The sequence below is a fragment of the Schistocerca cancellata genome, chromosome 4 (genome assembly GCF_023864275.1).
Source record: "Schistocerca cancellata isolate TAMUIC-IGC-003103 chromosome 4, iqSchCanc2.1, whole genome shotgun sequence".
NCBI classification, from domain to species: Eukaryota; Metazoa; Arthropoda; class Insecta; order Orthoptera; family Acrididae; genus Schistocerca; species Schistocerca cancellata.
In genome coordinates this window covers 731,721,454-731,748,925 of record NC_064629.1, presented here as the reverse complement: position 1 = coordinate 731,748,925, position 27,472 = coordinate 731,721,454, and the positions used below count along the sequence as shown (strand labels likewise).

At 48.8% G+C, this 27,472-nt stretch overlaps 1 protein-coding gene across 1 annotated transcript in view; it reads left to right on the top strand.

Annotated features, from left to right (window-relative positions):
* The window catches only part of LOC126183826 (NACHT and WD repeat domain-containing protein 2), a 293,040-nt gene that overhangs the window by 11,016 nt on the left and 254,552 nt on the right, over positions 1-27,472 (top strand). Inside the window, 2 exon segments of the mRNA XM_049926082.1 lie at positions 11,104-11,192; positions 11,457-11,573. Coding sequence (XP_049782039.1) covers positions 11,104-11,192; positions 11,457-11,573 — 206 coding nt within the window.

Genomic DNA, 27,472 nt, shown 5'->3' with positions numbered 1-27,472 from the left:
CTGACGCTGCACAACGGACTGCCGACGACACTCTGTTGCAGCAGAGGACGGCACCTCGTGCTGCGCCGCAACCGCGACCGGCTGCCGATGCTCCACGGCAGTCGTCTACTACGGAGCGGCCGCAACCGGCCGCCCAGTGGCGGAGGCCGCCCCAGCGGCCCCCGCCGTCCCCTCGGCCACCGACGCAGCCGAGCTCCGATCGCTCTTGCGGTCGTTGAGCCAGCTGCTCGAGCAGCTCCCGGTGCTCGTCACCGCGGTCACGTCGGCCCTTCAGGCCGGCGTTGCAACTCCACTGCGCCATGGATAATCGCCATATCCATGGCCTCACCGTTTGCGCTTTCAATGCAAACAGTTTGGTCCCCCAACAAGAGGAATTCAGGGAGTTCTTGCGCGACGAGGCAATTGACATCTGCCTCGTGTGTGAGACCTTCCTGAAGCCGGGAATACATGTGAAGGTGGCCAACTATCGGTGCTACCGCACTGACAGGTTGACCCACGGCGGCGGGACGGCTATCTATATCAAGGCGTCCCTCAAACATCATGAAGTTCAGCTACCGCCCCTCGCTGCAATGGAGGCCACTGGGGTGGCTGTCACCACGACGGCGGGGGTCATCACCTTCGTTGCGGCCTGCAGGCCGCCGAGGGGACTGCTTCAGGAGGCTGACGTCGACGCCCTGCTGGCACTGCGCGGGAAAGTCTTCATTGCGGGTGACTTGAACGCCAAACACCCGCAATGGAACTCCCGCATCACCAACGCCAGCGGCCGCCGCCTCCTTCGCGCCACACAACGGCATGGCGCGATAGTACTGGGGCCCTACGATCGATCACACCGTCTTCCCCCATCGCGGCCAGTCTGATGTGCTCGACATCGCCGTGCTCAAAGGTGTTGGGCACTTCACATCTGCCACCGTTAGATGCGCCATGTCGTCCGATCACCTCCCAGTGGTCTTCGACATGGACGTCATCGGTGCATCTATGCCGTCCGACCGCCACAACTTCCGTGGCATAGACGAGGCGCGCTTTCGTGTCGAGGTCCTAGACCGCCTCGAGGGCGCGCCCGATCCCGCTGTGCAAGGGGCTGACGAAGCGTTGGCCTTCTTCACGCGGTACACACTGGCTGCAGCGGAGGCGGCCACCCCCAGGCGGCCAGGACGGCCGCGAGAGATGTCGCGCCAACTCCCGCCGCACGTCCTAGAGGCGATCACAAACAAGAATCGCCTCTTCCGGGAGTGGCAGCTCACACGGCTGCCAGAGACGAAGCGCCGCCTCAACAGGGCGCGGCGCGAGATTCGGGCCGCCATCGACGACCATCGCCATCGGGACTGGGCGGGCCTTGTGGCCACCCTAACAACGACGGATGGTAGTGCTTGGCGGACCGCCAAGCGTTTCCTCCGTCGTCGCCAGCGAGTCCCGCCTCTCCATACGGGTGCGAACGTCGTCTGCGAGCCAGATGCGAAAGCCGGCATCCTCGCGGACACGTTCGCGGAAAATTTTCAACCTGCTGATGGTGTGGTCGATCCCGACCACGTCCGTCTGGTGGCGGACCGCCTGCCGGTTTTCCTCGCTGCACGGGAGGAAGACGACTCGATCGAGCATGTCACAGCTGAGGAAGTGGACCTGCAGCTCCGTCGACTCAACCCGAAGAAGGCGGGTGGCTCGGATGGTGTCACCAACCGCCTGTTGAGGATGCTTCCGCCGGAGGTACACCAATCTCTGGCGGACATCTTTAACAGCATCCTCCGCTCTGGGACCTTCCCTTCCGCATGGAAACACGCGGAAGTGGTTGCCATCTCCAAGAGCGGCAAGGATCCACGCCAGGCCGCGAACTACCGGCCGATCAATCTGCTCCCGTCCCTCTCAAAAGTGTTTGAGAGGTTGTACGCGGAGCGGCTGCTGCGCCACGTGATGGAACAGCAACTCATTCCCGAGGAGCAGTTTGGTTTCCGGTGCGGCCACTCTACCACGCAGCAGCTGTTGCGCCTCGTGGAGCAGGCGATGCGAGCGCAGGAGACGCGGGAGTACCTAGGGGCGGTGCTTCTCGACGTCTCCAAGGCCTTCGACTGCGTGTGGCACGACGGCCTCGTGTACAAACTTTTTGCGCACGGGGTACCGACGTCGCACGTGGTCCTGCTGCGCTTGTATCTCTCGGGACGCACTTTGCACGTCCGAGCAGATGGAGGCACTTCCACCGACCGGCAGATTCGTGCGGGAGTGCCGCAGGGGTCGGTCCTCGGCCCCCTGCTGTACTCCCTGTACACCGCCGACGCCCCGCGGGTGGCACGCGTGGAGTTGGCACTTTATGCCGACGACACGGCGTTGTTCACCCGCAGCATGTACGCGGCCGAGATGCGCTGTCGCCTCCAGCTCGGATGTGACGTCCTGGGCGCCTGGTCCACGAGATGGCGCTTAAATTTCAACGCTGCGAAGAGTCAGGCTGTCATCTTCAGCAGAAAGCGGCTGCCACCGGACCTACCGCCGGTCACGATCATGGGGGGCCCCATCCCATGGTTGCGGACCGGCAAATACCTCGGGGTGACGTTGGACAGGCACCTGGCCTGGCTGCCACACGTCCGAGACGTCAGAGGGCGGGCAGTGGGGCGCCTGCGTGCGCTTTACCCACTGCTCAACCCTTCATCGACACTTCCTCCACGCCACGGCCTCATCATGTATCTGTCCCTTGTCCGGCCGCTACTGGAATACGCGGCCGTGGTATGGGGTAACGCGGCAGCGACGCACATTGCGACGCTCCAACGTGTGCAAAATAGGGCGCTGCGACTTGCGCTCCACAAGCCGCCTCGCTACCCGACGAGGCTGCTCCATGAGGAAGCTGGCATCCCTTTCCTGCGGAATCGCTTCCGGCAAATCGCCAGAGTGTTCTACAGCAATGAAGAACAGTCTGGCAGCCGCCTGATCCGTGGTCTGGGCCGCCAGGTCCACCACAGGCCAACGACTCGTTGGCCAGACCTACTGCGAGAGTAATCATCTCTTGCAGCCCGATGTCGAAACGAAGGGCGTCACAATGAACTACGCCCAGTGAGGCCAGCTCAATCCGTTAGGTCCCACTGCACCCCAAAGAGGTCACCGCAGGAACAGCAGCTCCGCTGCTTAAACTGCCCCTACACCTGGCATATGTAGCCAGAGTTTTAGAGCGAGCGAGCGGAGCTGCGATTTGTACTCAGTGTTCATGTGAAAAGGTTTCCGACTTGATTACGGCTGCACGACGGAAATTAACAGACTTCGAACGCGGAATGGTAGTTGGAACTATACGAATGGGACGCTCCATGTAGGAAATCGTTCGGGAATTTTGTATTCAGAGATCAACAGTGTCAAGAGTGTGCCGAGAATACCAACTTTCACGCATTGTCTCCCACCACGGACAACACAGTGGCCGACGGCTTTCACTTAACTACTGAGAACAGTGGCGTTTGCGTAGAGCTGTCAATGCTAACAGACAAACGACGCTGCGTGAAATAACCGCAGAAATCAATGTGAGACGCACGGCGAACGTATCAGTTAGGACAGTGCGGCGAAATGTGGCGTTAATGGGCTATGGCAGCAGACGACCGACGCGAGTGGCTTTGCTAACAGCACGACATAGCGTGCAGCGCCTCTCTTGGGCTCGTGACCATATCAGTTGGACCCTAGACGATTGGAAAACCCTGGCCTTGTCAGATGAGTCCCGATTTCTGTTGTTAAAAGCTGATGGCACGGTTCTAGAGTGGCGCAGAGCCCACGAAGACATGGCAGCAGACGACCGACGCGAGTGGCTTTGCTAACAGCACGACATAGCGTGCAGCGCCTCTCTTGGGCTCGTGACCATATCAGTTGGACCCTAGACGATTGGAAAACCCTGGCCTTGTCAGATGAGTCCCGATTTCTGTTGTTAAAAGGTAATGGCAGGGTTCTAGAGTGGCGCAGAGCCCACGAAGTCATGGAACCAAGTTGTTAACAAGACATTGTACAAGCTGGTGGTGGCTCCATAAAGGTATGGGGCGTGTTTACATGGAATGGACTGGGTCCTCTGGCCCAAATGAACCGATCATTAACTAGAAATGGTTATGTTCGGCTACTTGGAGACAATTTGCAGCCATTCATGGACTTCATGTTTCCAACCAACGATTGAATTTTTATGGATGACAATGCACCACGTCTCCAGCCCACAATTGTTCGCTATTGGTTTGAAGAAAAGTCTTGATAATTCGAGCGAATGATTTGGCCATCCAAATCGCCCAATATGAATCCCATAGAACATTTACGTGACATACTCGAGAGGTCAGTTCGTGCACAAAATGCTACACCGGCGACACTTTCGCAACTATGGACGGCTATAGTGGCAGCATGGCTCAGTATCTCTGCAGTGAATTTCGAGCGCCTTGTTGAGTCCATGCCATGTCGATGCTGCACTATGCCGGACAATAGGCGGTCCGGCACTATATTAAGAGGTATCCCATAACTTTGTCATCTTAAATGGTCTTAGAGATTAGATGTTCCTCCACTTGCAACGTTGGAACTTTCAAAATGGTTCAAATGGCTCTGAGCACTACGGGATTTAGCGTTGGAACTTTCACATGTTATCTGATGTCAGTTCTCCGTTCTCTCAAAAAACAGATTGTACGTTCTCACAAATCCAAAACTAATTTATTTTCTGATTAGAATGTCATCACACTATTACATAAATCATATTTGCCGTAAAGAAGCAATTTTCGGTTGGCCTAAATATGGATACTGAAAAGAAATCGGTCACCAAGAACAAGTAAAAAGCAACCTGGACTATTTTAAGGTCTGGAAACGTAATTCAGTAAAGCCTTTGAAGACAGAGCAAATATGTGAGCTTAAAGTCCCACCAACGACGACTTTCATAAGATGGAGCACAGGCTTAAAAGGGGAGACCAAGGCGTTGGGATCGCGGATTTACTTCAAACTTTGTACACTTTTAGTAGGCCATTAAAACAACATACTGAGCAAGTAGTAAGGTGACTACTCTGGCAATTCCGAGAAAATCGCAAGAGAAGTTTTACACGCCTGATGTATCTGCGCGAAGGTGCAGGTATGGAAAACCCAAGTCAAAGTTTGGTAGATAATGATGCGAATGATGTTATTCAGTAATGTAGTAAGCTGCAATGTGCCAGACCACAAGAGCAATGTACAACTACTCGTCGGATATGCTCTCGGCATCACACGATGCAGGATGGTTTTTGTCATTCAGACCCGAAAACATAAATTGAAACGGCATCTACTACAGCGAATGAATGCAGTTTTCCGTATTTATAGGGAATATTTAGAGTTTCTAAGGAAAAACACATATCGGCGATATTTTGAAAAATTTCTCTTTCTTCCGATAATATAGATTAAAAAATTAGTTTGAGCCAGAGACGAACCGTCACCTCATACACGTTAAGTTCATGAAGCTCGAATGCAGACCACCTTTTTTTCATTGTTGTTCCAATTTTGTTCGATTTTGTTCGTTGCATTTGTTCGGTGCAGATGTCCCATGACACCCGTTCGAGTTCAGTGTTGAGCCGTTAACTCAGTTTTTTATTAAAATGTGTGTTCAAATGTGTGTGAAATCTTATGGGACTTAACTGCTAAGGTCATCAGTCCCTAAGCGTACACACTATTTAACCTAAATTATCCGACGGACAAACACACACACCCATGTCCGAGGCAGGATTCGAACCTGCAACCGTAGCCGTCGCGCGGTTCCAGACTATAGCGCCTAGAACCGCTCGGCCACTCCGGCCGGCGGACGATGAGAAAGTTTCCGTTCTAAGGCCGTACAGCCGCGCGGAGTGTGTAAGTCTAGGGACCGATGACCTAAGCAGTTTGGTCCCTTAGGAATTCACTCACACACACACACACATACACACACACACACACACACACACATACTGTCTAAGGCCGTACAGTCCAGAATCGGTACGTCAATGAGGCAGAATCGCCGTTAATTATTCCACCGGCACACCAGGTTGAACATACCCGTTCGGTATAACACTGTGTCCTGCTGCGTGAAGAAGTTCGTAACTGCCAGTTGCACAGCCTTGTCTGACTGGAATCGTCGACGCTTCAAGGCCTTTTTTAAGGGATCTATACGTGATAATCGCATGAGATCAGGACTATAGGGCGGGTACTCGAGTGTCTCCCACTGGATTTGGAGTAACTTATGCGTACTTCATTTGCGGTAAGGAGACGTGCGTTATAATGAAGCAGCAACACGGCACTCGGGGTAGCTTCTAATCCTCCTAGCGGATAAAAACTAATGTGAGGGCTTGAAAAACTACAGACTTAAAAGCGCCAACGTTGGTACGTTGCAGAACTGTGAAATATATTTGATGCTCACTTATGATATGTTTCTTCGAGAACGAAAAACTTCTCAGTAGGAAGCAACATGAATTCCTAAAGTTGCAATTGTGTGAAACTGTGTATGCTCTATTCATTTCCAGGATTCAGTACTTTGTAGACAACGGTCCACAAGCTCATTCCAAGTTTCTTCACCTTCTGTGTGTCTTCCATGTAGTTAGAGTTTGTCACTTTATAAACGAAATACGTACTTTCAGAAAATCAGTCTCGGTAAGTGACTGCAATCACAACTTCCTTAGCAGGCAGAACTCAAGATGTCGACCTCAAGAAGGAGAAGTCGACAAAAAGTAAAGTAACGACTGGTGTACCTCAGGAAGTTTGTTAGGACCGTACAGAAATGACGAAATATGAGGGTAATCCCAAAAGTAAGGTCTCCTATTTTTTTATAAGTACATAGACATGTTTATTTCTACAGTGGTTTAAATCAGTTTACAGCTTGAACATTTATATGTTCTTCGACGTAATCACCATTTCTGTCGATGCATTTTTGTAGACACTGCAGCAGTTTTTGTATGCCCATGTTATCCAGCTCGCCGCCATGCTGCGAAGGATGCCGCCACTGGCGTGATTGTTACTTGGTCTCAGGTGTAAAGGTTTCGTCACCCATGACAATTGAGTCCAGAAAATTGTCCTGTTCGGCTGCAAGGCGGTGAAGAAATGGGCGAGAAACATCAACTCGTTGCCGAATGTGGTCCTCAGCATGCGTGGCACCCATCTTGCGCACACCTTCCGGTAGTTCAATGTTTCCGTCAAATTCTGTGAGCGGTGCTTCGGGAAGCCTCAGGAACCAACGTGTAGACATCATCCACGGTGATCTGCCGATCTGCACGCATGCTTTGCTCAACCTTCAATACTGTCTCCTCAGAAATTGACGGTCTCCCTCTCCTTTGTTCGTCGAGAATTTCGGTCCGACCAGCTGCAAACTCTCTACACCACTTACGAACATTTTTGACATCCATGCACGACTCACCATACACTTTCGTCAATTGGAGATGGATTTCAATCGGCGCAGTGCCCTTTGCGTTCAAAAACCGAATAACTGCACGCAATTCTCACTTGGCGGTAACATCTAACGGGAGCTCCACTGCCGGCCGCGGTGGTCTAGCGGTTCTGGCGCTGCAGTCCGGAACCGCGGGACTGCTACGATCGCAGGTTCGACTCATGCCTCGGGCATGGGTGTGTGTGATGTCCTTAGGTTAGTTAGCTTTAAGTAGTTCTAAGTTCTAGGGGACTTATGACCTAAGATGTTGAGTCCCATAGTGCTCAGAGCCATTTTTTGGAGCTCCACTCTCAACGGCTGCCAAGCCAAGACTAAGCGGCTCAGCGCAGCGTGCGCGTGTTTACGCACAGCGCGTGAAGCTCTCTTCATAACAGTATGACCAACTGCCACACAAACAGAGTTCTATACTTATAAAAAATAGGAGACCTTACTTTTGGGATTACCCTCGTAGATATCACAGAAAACCCCAGTCACGATGGCCAGATGGTGGTTTGCACCCCTTTGCTTCTGAATGCGAATCCATTACCTTAGCCGGCCGTGGTGGCCGAGCGGTTCTAGGCGCTTCAGTCCGGAACCGCGCGACTGCTACGGTCACAGGTTCGAATCCTGCCTCGGGCATGGATGTGTGTGGTGTCCTTAGGTTAGTTAGGTTTAAGTAGTTCTAAGTTCTAGGGGACTGATGACCTCAGATGTTAAGTCCCATAGTGCTCAGAGTCATTTGAACCATTTGAACCATTACCTTAACCACTACGCTGCCTCGTTTGGCTGTAACATGCTCTCTTAAACCTATGTGAGATAGCGCGTTTGGAGGCATCTACAAATTTCAGTTGTAGATACTCCTTCCAAGTCAGCACTGTCAGTTGACCGAATCTGTTCTGCCACAGCAACAACATGCAGTGTCCCTCCCAGTCTAAAGTAAAAGTGTATGCAGCCTAGCGCTGATGAAGTCAACGTGTTTCCGGGAGAAGAAATCTTTTCCAGTGCAAACTGATGTTTCAGCTATTCTTGCATTTTATACTGTGGAGACAAAAGTCACGGGATACCTCGTAATATCGTGTCGGATCTCCTTTTGCCCGGCATACTGCAGCAACTCAACGTGGCATGGACTCAACAAGTCCTTGAAAGTCCCCTGAAGAAGTAATGAGCCATGCTGCCACTTTAGCCGTCCATAGTTGCGAAAGCGCCGCCGGTGAAGCATTATGTGCACGAACTGACGTCTCGATTATGTCCCATAAATGTATGTCGGACGATCTGGGTGGCCAAATCATTCGCTTGGATTGTCCAGATTGTTCTTCAAACCATTCGCGAACAGCTGTGGCTCGATACCCCAGCGAATCGTTGTTTGGCAAGATGAAGAGCATGAATGACTGCAAATGGTCTCCAAGTAGCCGAACATAACCATTTCTAGTAAATGATCGGTTCAGTTGGGCCACATGACCCAGTCCATTCCATGCAGACACACCCCACACCATTATGGAGCCACCACCAGCTTGCGTAGTGCCTTGTTGACAACATGGTTCCATGGCTTCGGTGGGGGAGGGGTCTGCGCCACACTCGAACCCTACCATCAGCTTGTACCAAATGAAATCGGGACTCATACGACGAGTCGTCTAGGGTCCAACTGATAAGGTCACGAGCCGAAGAGGGGCGCTGCAGACGATGTCGTGCTGTTAGCAAAGGCACTCGCGTCGCTCGTCTGCTGCCATAGCCCATTAACGGCAACTTTCGCCGCATTGTACTAACGGATACGTACGTCGTACGTCCTACACTGATTTCCACGGTTATTTCACGCAGTGTTGTTTGTCTGTCAGCACTGACAGCTCTACGCACAAGCCACTGTTCTCAGTAGTTAAGTGAAGGCCATCACCCGCTGTGTTGTCTGTGGTGAGAAGCAATGCCTGAAATTTAGTGTCCTCGGCACACTCTTGACTCTGTGGATTTCGGAATATTAAATCCCCTAACTACACTCCTGGAAATGGAAAAAAGAACACATTGACACCGGTGTGTCAGACCCACCATACTTGCTCCGGACACTGCGAGAGGGCTGTACAAGCAATGATCACACGCACGGCACAGCGGACACACCAGGAACCGCGGTGTTGGCCGTCGAATGGCGCTAGCTGCGCACCATTTGTGCACCGCCGCCGTCAGTGTCAGCCAGTTTGCCGTGGCATACGGAGCTCCATCGCAGTCTTTAACACTGGTAGCATGCCGCGACAGCGTGGACGTGAACCGTATGTGCAGTTGACGGACTTTGAGCGAGGGCGTATAGTGGGCATGCGGGAGGCCGGGTGGACGTACCGCCGAATTACTCAACACGTGGGGCGTGAGGTCTCCACAGTACATCGATGTTGTCGCCAGTGGTCGGCGGAAGGTGCACGTGCCCGTCGACCTGGGACCGGACCGCAGCGACGCACGGATGCACGCCAAGACCGTAGGATCCTACGCAGTGTCGTAGGGGACCGCACCGCCACTTCCCAGCAAATTAGGGACACTGTTGCTCCTGGGGTATCGGCGAGGACCATTCGCAACCGTCTCCTTGAAGCTGGGCTACGGTCCCGCACACCGTTAGGCCGTCTTCCGCTCACGCCCCAACATCGTGCAGCTCGCCTCCAGTGGTGTCGCGACAGGCGTGAATGGAGGGACGAATGGAGAGGTGTCGTCTTCAGCGATGAGAGTCGCTTCTGCCTTGGTGCCAATGATGGTCGTATGCGTGTTTGGCGCCGTGCAGGTGAGCGCCACAATCAGGACTGCATACGACCGAGGCACACAGGGCCAACACCCGGCATCATGGTGTGGGGAGCGATCTCCTACACCGGCCGTACACCACTGGTGATCGTCGAGGGGACACTGAATAGTGCACGGTACATCCAAACCGTCATCGAACCCATCGTTCTACCATTCCTAGACCGGCAAGGGAACTTGCTGTTCCAACAGGACAATGCACGTCCGCATGTATCCCGTGCCACCCAACGTGCTCTAGAAGGTGTAAGTCAACTACCCTGGCCAGCAAGATCTCCGGATCTGTCCCCCATTGAGCATGTTTGGGACTGGATGAAGCGTCGTCTCACGCGGTCTGCACGTCCAGCACGAACGCTGGTCCAACTGAGGCGCCAGGTGGAAATGGCATGGCAAGCCGTTCCACAGGACTACATCCATCTCTACGATCGTCTCCATGGGAGAATAGCAGCCTGCATTGCTGCGAAAGGTGGATATACACTGTACTAGTGCCGACATTGTGCATGCTCTGTTGCCTGTGTCTATGTGGCTGTGGTTCTGTCAGTGTGATCATGTGATGTATCTGACCCCAGGAATGTGTCAATAAAGTTTCCCCTTCCTGGGACAATGAATTCAGGGTGTTCTTATTTCAATTTCCAGGAGTGTATTTCCGAACTGGAACGTCCCATGCATCTAGCTCCAATTACGATTCCGCATTCGAAGTCTGTTAATTCCCGTTGCGCGGCCGTAATCACGCCGGACACCATTTCACATGGATCACCTGAGTACAAATGCCAGCGCACTGCCCTTTTATACCTTGTGTTTGCGATACTACCGCCTTCTGTATATGTGCATGTCGCTATCCCATGGCATTTGTCACCTCTTTGTTCGTTACAATTTATAGGATATTTCTGTAACGTTAACGTCGCTTTATTTATTTATTTATTGATTTAGTAGGATTTCAATAGTTTGTATTTTCAGATACTTACGATAAATAAAGACACTAAGAACCTCCTTTCCTCTTACAGATACAACTATGGAGCGAAACACTCTTATGGCTCAGTGTTATCCGCGACTGAAAGACTATTGTCGAGAGAAACACGGACTGGAATTTCAGGTAACAAAGCAATCATATCAGAAAATACAGTATTTCAACTTTCTCATGGAACAAATTTTAGAAAAAGTGATTTGTCGAAGTTGTCATCAATAGTAAAAAGAACGATTTCCTGTTACAGTGAAATTTCTTCCTACTGGTTAAATATCGTGTAGCTACTAAAACTGAGTAGTTTCGCTCAAAAAATGAAAGTTAATGCTTTCTGCAAGAAAGCATTGCGTAATGAGTTTGATAATTTACTTGCTCGTGTAAATCTTGTTACTACAGGTGGTAGACATGCGATGGGGAGTCCGAGACGAAGCCACCGACGATCACATGACAACCGAGTTGTGCATGAAAGAGATTGAAAACTGCCAGAGACTTTCCATGGGTCCAAATTTTGTGGTAAGATTTCATTTTCCGAATAACTCAGATACACAGTACTGTGACGAAAGTGTTATAGCAGATCTTTTGAAGCTGTCGAATGGATTTTACTATGTTAAAGGTTTTGTGTATAATAATCGGTGAAATTGTCTTTTCTACACCTTTAAATCTTACTCACATCCGTACCTTCGTTTACTATTTTCTCAATTCACCGTTGAAGCCCTTAAAACAAATATGCGTTCTTTCACTGAGGATGACGTCCCAAATCCGTTTCAAGCTATGCAGATTTAAATTTTCCGTGATTTCCGTAAATCACTACAAGCAAATTCCAGGAAGCTTCTTTGAAAGGGCATGGTCAGTTTTCTTCTCCATCCTTGAAATAGTTCGAGCTTGTGAGTAGTGGGGCAGTGTATGTTCTGGACGAAAACGCTGTCGCAGCATCCAGCAGTACTTTTTTATTTGCAGTGTCATATTACAGCTGAGAGGATTACACATCTTGTATTTCGCTGACAGCAGCATAAGCACTTCCTTAGAGATGAGAGAGAGGGGAGGGGAGGGCACCCATCCCCATGACACCCAAAATTTTGTCAACTATGTTTACTTTACTGACTAGGTAGCTACACTGTAGAATTGTGGATAGTTCTTTCTTTGAACCACAAGCAGTGCTCACTGACACCAACAGATGGCTCCACTGCTAAAATGCAACAGAATGGTAAATTAATTATTTTCAATATCTAAGATATTGAAACATTCCAAAAGTCTGCCAAATATGGTGACAATGCAAAAGTGCGATGTTTACACCAGTTCTGCAGAGGCACATGCATGAAAAAACACTGTACAACTCAAGTCAATTAATGCGATGTCACAATATTGCGAAAATACAACTGAAGTGCAAAACAAAATGAAAGTTAATTTTCACATATACACATATTCACTAAATTAATGCTCAACATTCTAATGTATATACTCCAATGCTAGTTTTCCATGTCTGTCAATAGCTCACATTTTAATAGTCAGGCCTAAGAATTCAATGTCATATATCTAACTTGACCCAGCTTATAACTGCAGAAAAATACACGTCAGCTAAAATAAGACACTAAGCACATAAGCATACAAGCAAATAGAGCGTCTGAATGTTAATAACTAGGCCTACTCTTGAAGAACTCACAACACTTCATCACATTAAATATTTCCACATTAAAATCTCTGTCACGCACCACTTTAGAAGGGACATAGCTAAGGCATCATGTTATTCACTAGAAAAAATATGAATAATGCTACTGATTAACAATTATTGCTATTATTACAAATGACACAGGTGAAGATTATGTACAATAACACCAGACTGAAGTCAGAACTATGGTGGCAAGGCTCTCTAAAAGCATTAGACATTACTTTATATATTCTTGAATATTTCTGGTATCTCAACTGCAGATTTTTCAGCGCTCATTAAACTTTAGGACTCTGTATCTCAGAATGAGCAAAAATGGACTTGTACCACTATTGAAATAAGCCCTTCATATATGACCTCGCATACAGAAAAGAAAGACTATTATTGTGCTTTAAACACATACATATTAATTCACAAACTGTGGAAATTACATTTTGCAAAGAGAGAAATTCACTACTTGCTGCTAATGTCTTAAATACATTGAATAATTACTGTACTTGTAGCTGCTATACGCTCCCAAAATGCAACACATGAGGAAATGGAGACTGTCCGTTTACCACAGGTAGTAATGTGCCAACATGGATGAATTATTGCACCCAGCTCGTCCTGCAGGCCAATTTTACACAGTCAGGTACCCTCAATCATGTGCTGTTCGGATGACACTGCTTTCTTCGGAATATCTGCCTCTAGTTTAATATTTGACACATCATTTACCGCATTTTTCGTTTGACAGACAGTTTCTACAAATTCAGTGCCATTTGCACGAATCAGAAACATACATTTGGAGAACCACAGAGCGAGTGCTTTCTGTGGATAATCCTTTTCATGCCAATACTTCAAACCACCACCACAATGAAAACACGCTGTTTCATCACCACTAGCGTTGTAAAAGTACTCCGCTTTACTGTTTCTGGTCACTGACTAGTGACAAGAGGCTACTCTTCGAACGATGTTACCCTAGCTTCCTGCTTGCTGTATTCAGACCACACTGGTCCAGGCGAGATTTTAGCTGAACTGTATTCAGGCATTGGTTCTGGAAAGGAATTTGGAGTATTTCCATTCTGCGTAGGTCTAAATGGTTCAAATGGCTCTGAGCACTATGGGACTAAACTACTGAGGTCATCAGTCCCCTAGAACTTAGAACTACTTAAACCTAACTAACCTAAGGACATCACACATATCCATGCCCGAGGCAGGATTCGAACCTGCGACCGTAGCAGTCGCGCGGCTCCAGACTCTAACGCCTAGAACCGGTCGGCCACTCCGGCCGGCTGCGTAGGTCTAGGTCCAGCTTCTATAGATAAATAGGGTATCCCACAGAACTCTGCCATCTCATGTATTTCCGACATGCAACAAAACGTAAAAATTCAATTGGCCAGGCCTATTTCAACAACTCACACATTAGGCAGGAATGCATCACCATTTTCAACACAAAGTCAAGTTTTTTTCTTAAATGGCATGTGTATTTTTTTTTCTACAGAAACGAAAACTTGAGGTACAGTTAGTGACGGCAGACTTGGTTACACTGTTCTAAACCTCATTCATTCTGAAATATCAGACTTTAATGGGAATATCGCCGCGATTTCTGCCGTAATGCGCGGGGCAAGAGGTGCCTGCACTATCCGCTGGCGTGCTGTCAGGGGCTCACATGTTGGGCAGGAATGCAAACTCCATAAAACTAAACACATATCACTTTCAGCATAATGTTATGTTTATTTAAAAGACACATATTTGTTTTTTGCTACAGAACTGAAATGTAGAGGTTCATTGATGATACGACGTGATTTCAGTGCCCTAAACACAATTAGGCCTATTAGTGGCATATAGCCTACAGAAACTTCATGTTCGGACATGACATCCAGCACGGAAAACGCACTCACAATTAACCAGTAACGTCACATCCGATGAACCTGCATCACTCAAGAGGTGTTCGAAGTGCCCACCGTTTGCATCAGTACACTTGTGTAGGTGGTGAACAAGTGAGCGTTACACGGACTGTAGTGTTTCCACAGATATTGCCGCACACACAGCAGTAATACTTTGTTGCATATCATCTGGCGTCGTTGATGGTTGGTGGTACACACTCTCTTTCAATGTACCCAAGAGACAGAAATCGAACGGCGTCAAGTCGGGTGACAGGGTGGCCAGCTCACAGGATCTCCTCGTCCTATCCACCTATTTGGAAACAATGCATCCACAACTTCTCTGGAAACACGTGCATAGTGTGAGGGGCACCCATCATGCTGGAACCACATTGACAGTCACGTTTCCAATCCCCTGTCCTCAAGGAGAAAGGGTAGAGTGTTTTCAGAAATGATGCATCTCACTATTCAATTAATGTTTTCTCATAAAAATAGGGACCTACAACACGAGTACCAATGATGCCGGACCGGACATTGACAGCCCACTGAGCTTGATGAGCAACAACGTGAAACCAATGGGTATTCTGCATGGACTAGTAGTGTATGTTCTGTAGATTCACATGGCCATGATTTGTGAACAAAGCTTCATCCATAAGCAACATATCACGTACGAAGTCAGGATTACCTTGCAATGGCTGAAGTGCAAAACGACAGAATTCAGTGTGGACTTCAAAGACATTCCTGCACAGTTCTTGGCGGTGTGAGATACGATACGGATGAAACGTATGCCCATGTAAAATTCTCGACACACTACTTCAGCTTATTCCAGAATCACGTGCAGTCTTATGTACACTCACCTCAGGACTGTGCACTACAGCAGGCAGGGCAGCAATCTCGTTGTCATTGTTAGTGTGTTTGTACGTTGATGATCTCTGGTGCCCAGCTGCCTGTTTCCATGAGACTTGTGCAGATGTTGGAAATGGTATGATGCGAAGGAGTAGCGTTCAGCCTATGTTGCTACACATGTGTCTGCACTTGTGTGACATTCGCCGTAAATTATCATAGAGTAAATATCTCTGGAGTGAGCATTCACATGCGCAGAACAGATTTTGTGTTGTCAACATACATTCTCGGCCTGGTCACGTGTTCTCGGGACGTCGTGTGTTTGTCCGTATAGCGCCCTGTATATTTAGGATGTCACTACATCCGTAGTACAGACAGATTCTTTTCGTAAGTGTCGTGGATTATTTATATATATATATTGCGCAGACATTTTAACAGTATCCATTTGATACCGGGAATAAACCAGCTACGTAACTTTTAAGGGCAAGTGATATTACATCCTGTTTCTTTGCGATAGGTGTCACAGTTCAGATGTACTCGATTTTTGATAGCTTTCGGTGTGATACGGCACTTTATAGCATTACAGAGCTTGACGTACATTTTTGCAGTGATAGTCTTGCAAAATGACTTGACAGTACGCTAGTACTATTGCAAGTGTCCGAAAAACACGGAATTTGCCACACATTAGCGATTATATCCCTGCTAATTCGTCCTTTTTTTCTGTTATTTCTGCACATTTATTTTCTACCTAAGGCACAATTTTTCTTACTGGTGACACTTTGAAGTATTTATTTAACGCATTTTACGTACTTGCTCCCAGCTTATTAAATAAATAGTAGACCAAATAATCTATATACATAATTGATAAGTCACTGATAAATGCATGGAGGATAGTATTTGCTGAAACAACTAACCATTTCCTTCCTGTTCCACTAGCAAATTTACGAGAGGAATCAATTGCTTGTAAGCTTTTGTACGAGCCGTAATATCTATTAAATAATCATAAAATCGTAGAAAAATAGGTCTACAGAATCAAGCCTTAATTATAATGCGTCTCGAAATTTTTAAACATATACGGTGTCTCTTACTAATATGATAACTATAATTAGAGCTACATGGTATGTACCCATGAAAAGTTACTATCCCTCCATATATTTTTCTTTGCATCCGAAGCAACAACAGTAATTCACCATCACTATTACAATATCAACAAACGGTGAAAGACAACAAAAACTCTTGATATTACAAACTTCAAACGCTGCAGAAAGCACACACGCACAGCGAAGTCCCGAAAACATGTGACAATCCTGGTTTAATGTTGACAACATGCGCAGAACGCAATGCTCGCTCCAGAGGTATTTACTCTATGTAAATTACCATAATATATAGTTCTTCTCCATTACTGAAGACCGGCATATCGACGAGTAGACAGCAAATGCCACAAGCCACACCGAAACAAGGAAAGCACTGTCTGAAACGCACGTGAAAAGTGTTAAGTGTTCAAATGTGTGTGAATTCATAAGGGACCAAACTGCTGAGGTCATCAGTCCCTAGACTTACAGACTACTTAAACTAAATAAATAAATGTCGTGTGACTAGGGCCTCCCGTCGGGTAGACCGTTCGCCGGGTGCAACTCTTTCGATTTGACGCCACTTCGGCGACTTGCGTGTCGATGGGGATGAAATAATGATGGTTAGGACAACACAATACCCAGTCCCTGAGCGGAGAAAATCTCCGACCCAGCCGGGAATCGAACCCTGGCCCTTTTTTTTAAATACATTCTTAATGTGGTTTTACTTTATACCACAACAAAAATAAATGTATCTAGCACCGCATCGTGCTCTGACAAAAAGAAAACAATATCTCGGCACGTTCCTACACCGAGGTAATTATATGGGGAAAACGAAAAAAAGTGCTTCATACAGGATGCAGAAGGGTGTGTCGCTACTCTCCTTACGCTTCATCATCCAGGTACGTCTTCACGTATATCATGTTGTTCCACCGAGAATCGAACTTAGTCATATCAGCTCACTCAATGGGTATCTTCTCCTACCTGTTGATGATCCAGCTGCGTGGAGGGTCGCGTAGGGCACTCCCTAAGTAATTAGAAAAATACTGTCTGTATTTTGGGTTCCGTACGATCTTGCAATGGCGTTCTTGAGGTAGTTCCAAAAGTCTAATACTTCTTTAGGTCCATCGTGAAATAAGTAGTGTACCGCATACGCACGGATCCACGTGACAGCGTTGGTCTTGGCGCGCGGGAAATACTGTTGATCCGGAAATAGTAGAAACCGAGGTGTAATGTGTTCCGGAGTCACTCGTAGAAAATACAACAAAATTTGTCGCACCAAGCGCCATACGTCTTCTGCCGCGCCACATGTGAGACGGTGTTCGTCCGTGTCTGGCATCCCGCAGTCTACGCAGAGAGGCGATTCCGCCATGTTTATCTTGTGGAGGCGTGATCGGGTGATCTGTTTACCATTGACTGTGATGTACCATGTGGATCGGACGGCTGTGTCCAGTGGAATCGCGTGAATCGTCTTCCACACCACCTTCCAATTAACCTGAGGGCTTTTGGTCTCCACGATGTTTGGTGGGCGCCTCTGCTGTAGGACATGATATATATCCCGCGCCGACGCCTGTTTCGTCGGTGGTACTGCGATACGGACATAGCTGTGTTCAATGTAAAAGTTCCCGAAGTAGTAGAAGGGTGGGGGTATGTCTTGCGTCGTCAGTGGGGGCATAATGGAGGGCGGAGCTAAGGACTCCAACAGCAAACCTGTCAAACTTTCCGGGTGGTGGCGCCACAGCTTGTTGTGTGAGCTGACATACAGGGCCACAGCTCTGTCGTGGACATGGACTAGACCAAGACCTCCCCTTTCTGGGGGAAGGATCAGTGATTCATAACTGACTTTGAAGAGCATGCCTGTACTGACGTAGGCTCCGAATGCCGCTAATAGACGTCGAGCCATCAGTAACGGTATTGGGAGAACACGCGCTATGTGTGAAAGGCGCGATGCGAGGTAAACATTGACGAAGTGTGTCCTTTGGAGAATGTCGAGGGTCCGCAGACGAAGGTTGAAGATCTGGACCCGAATTTGTTGTAATAAGCGGCGGTAGTTAAGAGCCGCGGTGCGCCGTATGTCGTCGTGAAACTCTATTCCGAGACACATGATAGTGCCACGAAGCTGTAGGGGTTCGACACACGCTGGGGTCAACCCGTCTCCTATGGCCATGGCGACCGATTTGGCGACGTTGAGACAGCTGCCGGAAGCCACACCGTACGTGGTAATCCATTCTAGCGCTCTGTTGACATCGTTGCGATTGCGGAACACGAGAACCAGGTCGTCTGCATATGCTGTACAGCGAAATGTGACGTCACGTAGGGTAAGACCGGTGAGGCGTTGACGGAGGCCACAGAGGAGCGGTTCCAGTGCCAGAGCATATAGTAACGTCGACAAGGGGCAGCCTTGACGGACGGAGCGGAAAATCGGGAGGGACTGCGAGAGACGCCCGTTAACGAGCACTTTGGAAGTCGCTCCTCGGAGTAGGCGCATCACGACGTCTGCGAATTGCTGTGGGTACTGCATGTGCTGGAGAACGGACGTTAGGTACGCGTGATCCACTCGATCAAAGGCTTGGCTAAAATCTAGTGATGCCAGCGCTCCCGGGATGCGGCGTGTCCTGGCTAGGGCTATTAAGTCACGGTATCGACACAGTGCTGTGTGGATGTTGTCGATACCCCCTAGGGAAGTCTGATCTGGCGAGATGACGTAAGGTAGGGTCGGTCGTAGACGGTTTGCTAGTAGTCTGGTGAATATCTTCATGTCGCAGTTGACGAGTGTTAGCGGGCGGTAATCTTGTATTCGAGCCCCACCTTTAGGTTTGTGAACCGGTATAATTATTCCTTCTACGAAGGTCGCAGGGAGCGGCACCGCGGGGGACATAAGCTCCCGAGAGATGTCTGTTAACTTGGGAGCCAGTAAATACTGGAAAGTTCTATAAAACTCCACAGGGAGCCCGTCGGGGCCAGGAGACTTATTCGCCGCTCCTTTACCGATGGCGTCGATAACTTCGTCTTCCGTAATGTCGTTCAATAATTCAGTTTGTAAATGCTGTGGGACAATGCCGTAAACCAGTTGTGAGACTGCTGTCACCGTCGTCGGGTCGGAACATTGAGCAGAATAAAGTCGTGCGTAATGGTCGAAGAAGGCTGCAGCAATATCGCGTTGTGTGATGTGATGATGGCCGTCCTCAGTGGTGATGGCACGTATCAGCGCCCGTCTTCGCAGTGTACGTTCTCGGATGACGTGGTACATGGTGGGTCGTTCCGTTGCGAGTCTGTCTTGTGTCCGCGCTCGGACGATCGTCCCTTCGAGGTGTCGGCGCATATGGGCTACGATCTGTGCTTTCGCACGCTGAACTGTCAGCTGTCGTTCCGGTGTGGGTGGCAAGGAGGCGCATTCGCGAAGGACGGTGAAATAAAAATCAAGGGTCTGCCGCCTCCAAGCAGCAGTCTCACGACCATACGTAATAAAGGTTCGCCGTAGGGCCGGGTTGGCGCAGGTTAACCACCAACTAATCGACGTAGGATACGTTGGGAGGCGGCGGACGCACAAACTCCACGTGTCTTCGATGGCGCGTCGACAATCCGGAGAAGCGAGATGAGCAAGATTTAATTTCCAGGGATGTCGGCTGCGCCACACCCGTTGGCGACGAAGGGTGATGGCACATATATAGGCCTCGTGATCAGAAAAGGCTACTGGCCACACCTCCGCGTCACTCACCGTTGCCGCGAGAGAACGGGAGACGTAAATCCTATCGATGCGACTAGACGAGTGACTCGTGAAATGGGTGTATCCCGGTCTATTTCCTCGGACATGTTCCCATGTATCTACTAGCTGGAGATCGCCGATGAGTGTCCCAAGTTCGGGGCACGGTGAATGGCGTGGCAGCTGATCTTTAGGTGCTTGGGTGCAATTGAAATCGCCCCCTAATATCAAGTCATCGTGCCTGCTCTGAAAAAGCGGTGCTATTCCTTCTGCGAAGAAGAGCGATCGGTCACGACGGCGATTCGTTCCGGAAGGGGCGTACACATTGATTAACCGGACGCCTTGCACCGTTACGGCCATTCCTCTAGCGTCGGGGAGATATCGGACTTCGTCCGCCTCGAGGCCCTCTCTGAGGAGAATGGCGACTCCACTGTTAGTTGGCAAGGCGTGGGACACATGAGCCGTATAACCATACATACCCGGGAAATCGGCGACGAAGACTTCTTGGAGAAAGACAATGTCAACGTCTGCTGCATTGAGCATGTCTTGGAGCAGCGACAACTTCGTACGGGTCCGAATGGTGTTAATGTTGATGGTCGTTAAGCGATAGGTTTGTAGATCGTCTCCTGCGGTGGGGGCTGCCGTCAGTGTCGCCGTAAAAGGTGGGGCCTGTGATCTGCTGGCCGCGTCCGCGCCGTCATCTGTTGCTACTCGGGAGGGGCCGAGGTGTGGGAGGAGAGACCCCTCTCCTCATCCACCACAGCGGCCGTAGAATCGTCTTCAATGTCATCCGCCCAAGGTCCGTAAGTTAACGGTGGCTGCGGTAGAACACTTGTGGGCTGAGTGACTAAGGGTGAATCCGCAGTTGTTTCCGGTTGTGTACCAACGGCGGGCGCTGTGCTGGCCATCCGTTTGTCCGAGGGAGCGGAATCGGGTTTGTCAAAATCAGACAAAGTGACAGGTGAGGGCGATCTCGTGTCGTCCATTCTCCTCGTCGTTTCGTCGGCCGTCCGGTCGTCAACTGGAGAAGACGTCCGCTGGAGGCAATCGTCTGAGGGTGTGCGACGTCGCTTTTTATGTTTTCTCGGTGACCTTTGTTTGCGGACGTGGGTTTCTGTGTCCGAAAGAGTTTGTGGTTCCCGTATAGCACCCCCTCAGGGAGAAAGGCAGAGGTCGGTACAAACCTAGCGTCGAATTCCATTCTCTCGTCCGAATCTTCATGTGGAGTCGATGGGCGGCGTTCTTCAACCCCTGCAGACACCGTAATGGTGTTGGTCAATCCAGGACCGGCGACAGGTGCGCATTCTAATGCTTCCTGTCTCCCGGGGGGGTTGTCGTCTCTCATGACGGTCGATCGTGTCACCTCTGCGTATTTGAGGGGGAGGGCCGTGAGCGTAGGAGGTGGTGTCGTGTCATGCAATGGAAGTTGTGTAACCCGACGTTGAATACACGCCGAGCGCACATGACCCTCCTGGCCGCAACCAGAACAAGTACGAGGTTGGCCGTCGTACATTATTATTGCTCGACAGCCACCTATGACTAAGTAGGACGGCACATGTTTCTTTAATTCAATTTTCACTTGTCGGACGCCGTTGAGGACTTGGTACGTCTCGAAGGTGTTCCATTTTTCGGCCACGTGGCTAATTACCGTCCCATAAGGGCGGAAAGCTGAGGTAACGACGTCAGGTGGTACTTCGAAAGGGAGTTCGAAGACTCTTAGTGTGCGTAATCCTAGTCCAGCATGGTCAACAGTAACCTCTCCGATGTGACCATCGGAGTGTTTGAACTTCAGAGTGTTCGCGCATCTGTTCACAACTGCGTGACATAACTCGTCATCGACTATCTTGACGTAAACGACGCTGCTTGTGATGGATAGGTGGATACCGATGATGTGCTGTGTTGGTATTTGAACTTCGTCTCGGATGAATCGTTCGACTTCAAAGGCTCGTGGTCGTGCGTAGTCGGGCTGGAAGCTGATCTTGATGGTAGCTTTTCTGTACGAATGAGCCATGGCGACTCAGTGTTAACGGACGCGAGTATTAGCTGCGGCGAGGAAGTAAACAAGCTACGCGCGCTCGCGTCTCTGCGGACGGGACCGCGACTCTGCGGACGGGACGTAAACAAGACGTCCTCGCCGCTCACCGGCCGAAAGCAGACTGACCCTTAGGATTGACATTCTGTCGCGCTGACCACTCCGCTACTGGGGGCAGACACTTAAACTACCTTATGCTAATGACAACACACACACCCTTGCCCGAGGGAGGACTCGAACCTCCAGCGGGAGGGTCCGCGCAATCCGTGATATGGCGCCTCAAACCGCACGGCCACTCCGTGCGGCGTGTGAAGTGTATTTTCCTGTTTGACACCGACAGCAGCACAGCAGGCCCGAGCTGGAGACATTAGTAGACTGAACAGTATAGGTAGAACGTGTGTACTGATAATGGTCTGTTTGCAGCAGGCTGCAGGACAGTGCAGGAACGTAGCTCTGCGTATTACAGCAGATATCGCGGCGCCGTTGCCATCCTTAAGTCTAATGTTTCAGAATATCTCAGGTTTATAACAGTGAAACCCAGTCTGTCATCACTAAATGTACCTCTAGTTTTTATTTCTGTAGAAAAACATACATGTGCCATTTAAAAAACCTAACTTTGTGTTGAAGGTTGTGCTCGTTGACCTTTATGGATAATGCATTCCTACCCATTGTGATGATGATGATGTTTGGTTTGTGGGGCGCTCAACTGCGTGGTTATCAGCGCCCATACAATTACCCAATCTTTGCTCAGTCCAATTTCGCCACTTTCCTGGATGATGATGAAATGATGAGGACAACACAAACACCCAGTCATCTCGAGGCAGGTGAAAATCCCTGACCCCGCCGGGAATCGAACCCAGGACCCCGTGCTCGGGAAGCGAGAACGCTACCGCGAGACCACGAGCGGCGGACCCTACCCATTGTGTGAGCCTCTGACATAGATGCATCCCTGGCCAATCGCATTTTTCACATTTTGTTCCATTTCGGAAATATATGAGATGGCAGGCTTACGTGTGACACCCCAGGATGGTAGATAGATGTCGCATGACTAGGGCCTCCCGTCGAGTAGACCGTTCGCCTGGTGCAAGTCTTTCGATTTGACGCCACTTCGGCGACTTGCGCGTCGATGGGGATGAAATTATGATGATTAGGACAACCCAACACCCAGTCCCTGACCGGAGAAAATCTCCGACCCAGCTGGGAATCGAATCCGTGCCCTTAGAATTGACATTCTGTCGCGCTGACCACTCAGCTACCGGTGGCGGACCCGAGGATGGTGATATGACTATTATCGATAACAGATGACGAGTATCTTTGGTTGTAGGTTTAAAATTTCCATGAAAATTTCCATGCACTGCTTGTGAGGAAGAAAACTTTCTTTGTCTAATTGTTCCACAGTAGTGACCTCTCCTGTAAAGCGTAATAACCTTTTTCGCCTTTATAATAGGGAGCTGCACATCTGCCAGTAACATCGCATGCTTTGCAGGGGATTTCAGAAAGCCAGTCGCACAGGCGATGCAGTCAAGTCGACATTCTCCTGTGGCTACAAGCTTGTACAACAGTGATGCTGTCGGATGCCCTGCCGCGCGGGGTAGCCGTTCGGTCTTGGGCGCCTTGCCACGGCTCGCGCGGCTGCCCCCATCGGAGGTTCGAGTCCTCCCTGGGGCACGGGTGTGTGTGTGTTGTCGTTAGTGTAAGTTAGTTTAAGTTAGATTAGGTAGTGTATGAGCCTAGGGACCGATGACCTTAGCAGTTTGGTCCCATAGGAACTTACCACAAATTTCCAAAAAATTTCGGATGCCCTACTATTTATAGGGCGCATGTGTGAGAACATCATTGAGCTGGTCAGCGATAATATTACTTTTTTTTACAGAAGGTTCACTGACACGAGTATTTCTGTGGAAACTGCTGATCAGGGTGTGATCGAGAACTTTCACGTAAAAAACAATGTTGTCATGCAGACACGTGTAGTGTATTTCTGTGGAAACTGGGAGCCATCACTCATTCCAACGACCCCGCGGTTGTGATATACATTGTTCTGCAACTATCGCGAACTGGAATCACAACACACATTGCCACACCACTTGCAGCTGCAGTAGAAACGGAGAACCGGCGATTCAGCATACCTGCTGCGACAGGCGTCATAGCAAAGGAACTGCAAACTTCCACCTGTCGCCGATAGCAGTCGCGCGGGATCTGGCAGAACCAGTCGTACACGCCAGCGACATAGCCTACTCACTCTCGGAGCCATTTAGCAACGTAATGCTGCGCAGATGGCACGTGGTCGCAGCTCTGTCTTCTTCATTCGTGCTTTAGTACAAAGAGAATTTTTCCTTTTGGACATCGTGATAGCTGCACTCTGTATCTTGCTGCAGTATTTGTATTGAGTCTTCATTCATTTGGCGAAATACAAGTTAAGTAAATCTTCCGTTTGCTGTGTTACTTGTTCACTAATCGTTTCTGTTCCTGTCCAGCTTTCCTATGTCGACAGTTGCCACACTACTCTATAGTCCACCAGTCCTTACCGTTGTATACAGGGTGTAAATTTTAAGTTGACAGACCAGAATAACTCGAAAAATAAGCTTCACACGAAAAAATGTGTAGAATCAAAGTTAATTATTTTCGAGGGGGACATTTACTGGCGCTAAAATTTGCCCCCCCCCCTTCCCCTGGGGATGGGGCGGGAGGCAACCTTAAAATTTCAATTGGGAACCCCGATTTTTATTGCAGAATCAGATTCTACATAAAAACTACGTACATTTGTCTTAAACATATGTTTTGATTCTTGGTAGTTGGCGCTGTAATTAAAAAAAAAACCATGTTCTCATTTTTGCGTGGAAAGTGGTTACGGATAAATAAAAAATACTTATTTACTTCCTAAATTTAGATTCGCTAAAATTAAAACTCTCCCTCTTTCCCCGTAGGGTGGTGTTTGAGAGAGAGGAATTACAGTTTTACAAATGTTGACCCAAACATTAATTTTTTCCGGAGATTCGGATAAGTCTTGTATGTTTCGTGTTCATGAGGCCACACGACTTTTAATTATCAAACAAATCATCTGACTAGCTAACTAACTAACCAAACATCCTACTTACTAACTAGTGAGCTCATTAACTAAAAAAACTAGCTGACTCACGAACCAAATGTTTTATTAGATTCGGAGTAATCACTCTTGCTTGTCGAGAGGTCTCACAGCTGGGGTGCTTGCTTCATTTGAGTCTTTTAGTTTCGGGTGGAAAAACGTAGAAAACGACATTCATAAATTTATTGACTTGCACTACTGGCCATTAAAATTGCTACACCAAGAAGAAATGCAGATGATAAACGGGTATTCATTGGACAAATATATTATACTAGAACTGACATGTGATTACATTTTCACGCAATTTGGGTGCATAGATCCTGAGAAATCAGTACCCAGAACAACCACCTCCGGCCGTAATAACGGCCTTGATACGCCTGGGCATTGAGTCAAATACAGCTTGGATTGCGTGTACAGGTACGGCTGCCCATGCAGCTTCAACACGATACCACAGTTCATCAAGAGTAGTGACTGGCGTATTGTGACGAGCCAGTTGCGCGGCCACCATTGACCAGACGTTTTCAATTGGTGAGAGTTCTAGAGAATGTGCTGGCCAGGGCAGCAGTCCAACATTTTCTGCAATATGCGGTCGTGCAATATCCTGCTGAAATGTAGGGTTTCGCAGGGATCGAATGAAGAGTAGAGCCACGGGTCGTAACACATCTGAAATGTAACGTCCACTGTTCAAAGTGCCGTCAATGCGAACAAGAGGTGACCTAGACGTGTAACCAATGGCACCCCAAACCATCACTCCGGGTGATACGCCAGTATGGCGATGACGAATACACGCTTCCAATGTGAGTTCACCGCGATGTCGCCAAACACGCATGCGCTCATCATGATGCTGTAAACAGAACCTGGATTCATCCGAAAAAATGGCGTTTTGCCATTCGTGCATCCAAGTTCGTCGTTAAGTACGCCATCGCAGGCGCTCCTGCCTGTGATGCAGCGTCAAGGGCAACCGCAGCCATGGTCTCCGAGCTGATAGTCCATGCTGCTGCAAACGTCGTCGAACTGTTCGTGCAGATGGTGGTTGTATTGCAAACGTCCCCATCTGTTGACTTAGAGATCGAGACGTGGCTGCACGATCCGTTACAGCCATGCGGATAAGATACCTATCATCTCGACTGCTAGTGATACGAGGCCGTTGGGATCCAGCACGGCGTTCCGTATTACCCTCCTGAATCCACCTATTCCGTATTCTGCTAACAGTCATTGGATCTCGACCAACGCGAGCAGCAATGTCGCGATACGATAAACCGCAATTGTGACGGGCTACGATCCGACCTTTATCAAAGTCGGAAACGTGATGGTACGCATTTCTCCTCCTTACACGAGGCATCACAACAACGTTTCACCAGGCAACGCCGGTCAACTGCTGTTTGTGTATGAGAAATCTATTGGAAACTTTCCTCATGTCAGCACGTTGTAGGTGTCGCCACTGGCGCCAACCTTGTGTGAATGCTCTGCAAAGCTAATCATTTGCATATCACAGCATCTTCTTCCTGTCGGTTAAATTTCGCGTCTGTAGCACGTCATCTCCGTGGTGTAGCAATTTTAATGGTCAGTAGTGTAAATCCATGGTCGCTGGATCGGCAGGGCAGGTCCTGTGAATTGGCCAGCCAGATCGCCTGACCTTACCTCGCCAGAATTTTTCTTATTGAGTTATCTAAAAGATATCGTTTATCAGGAAACACTTACGACTCGCGAAAACATGATGCAACGAATAAGAGATGCTTGCGCTGTATTTACACCCGACATGTTATCAAGATGTGTGCAGGGATTTACAGCACGAGTCAATAAATGCATCGAAGCCGGAGGTCATCACTTTGAACATTTGATTTCATAAAACGGTGAGATGCAACAACTTTACTGGCAACAAGCAGGCCGAAAGCGAGAGGCGAGGGGATTCATGGGAAACAAGCAACTCGAAATTCATGTACTTGCAAGTATTTCCAAATAATCAACAATAAAACGAGACAAATCGTTTATTTTTAGGACCACCAAATCTTAAATGGGAATACGTTCATCTTTAGTTAGCGAGTGGGTTAGTCTTTTCCTCAGTTAGTCCTTACTTTGTTTACTCCTTGAGATAATGAGTTCACTCGTTAGTAAGTAGGATTTTTGGTTAGTTAGTTAGCTAGTCAGATGATTTGT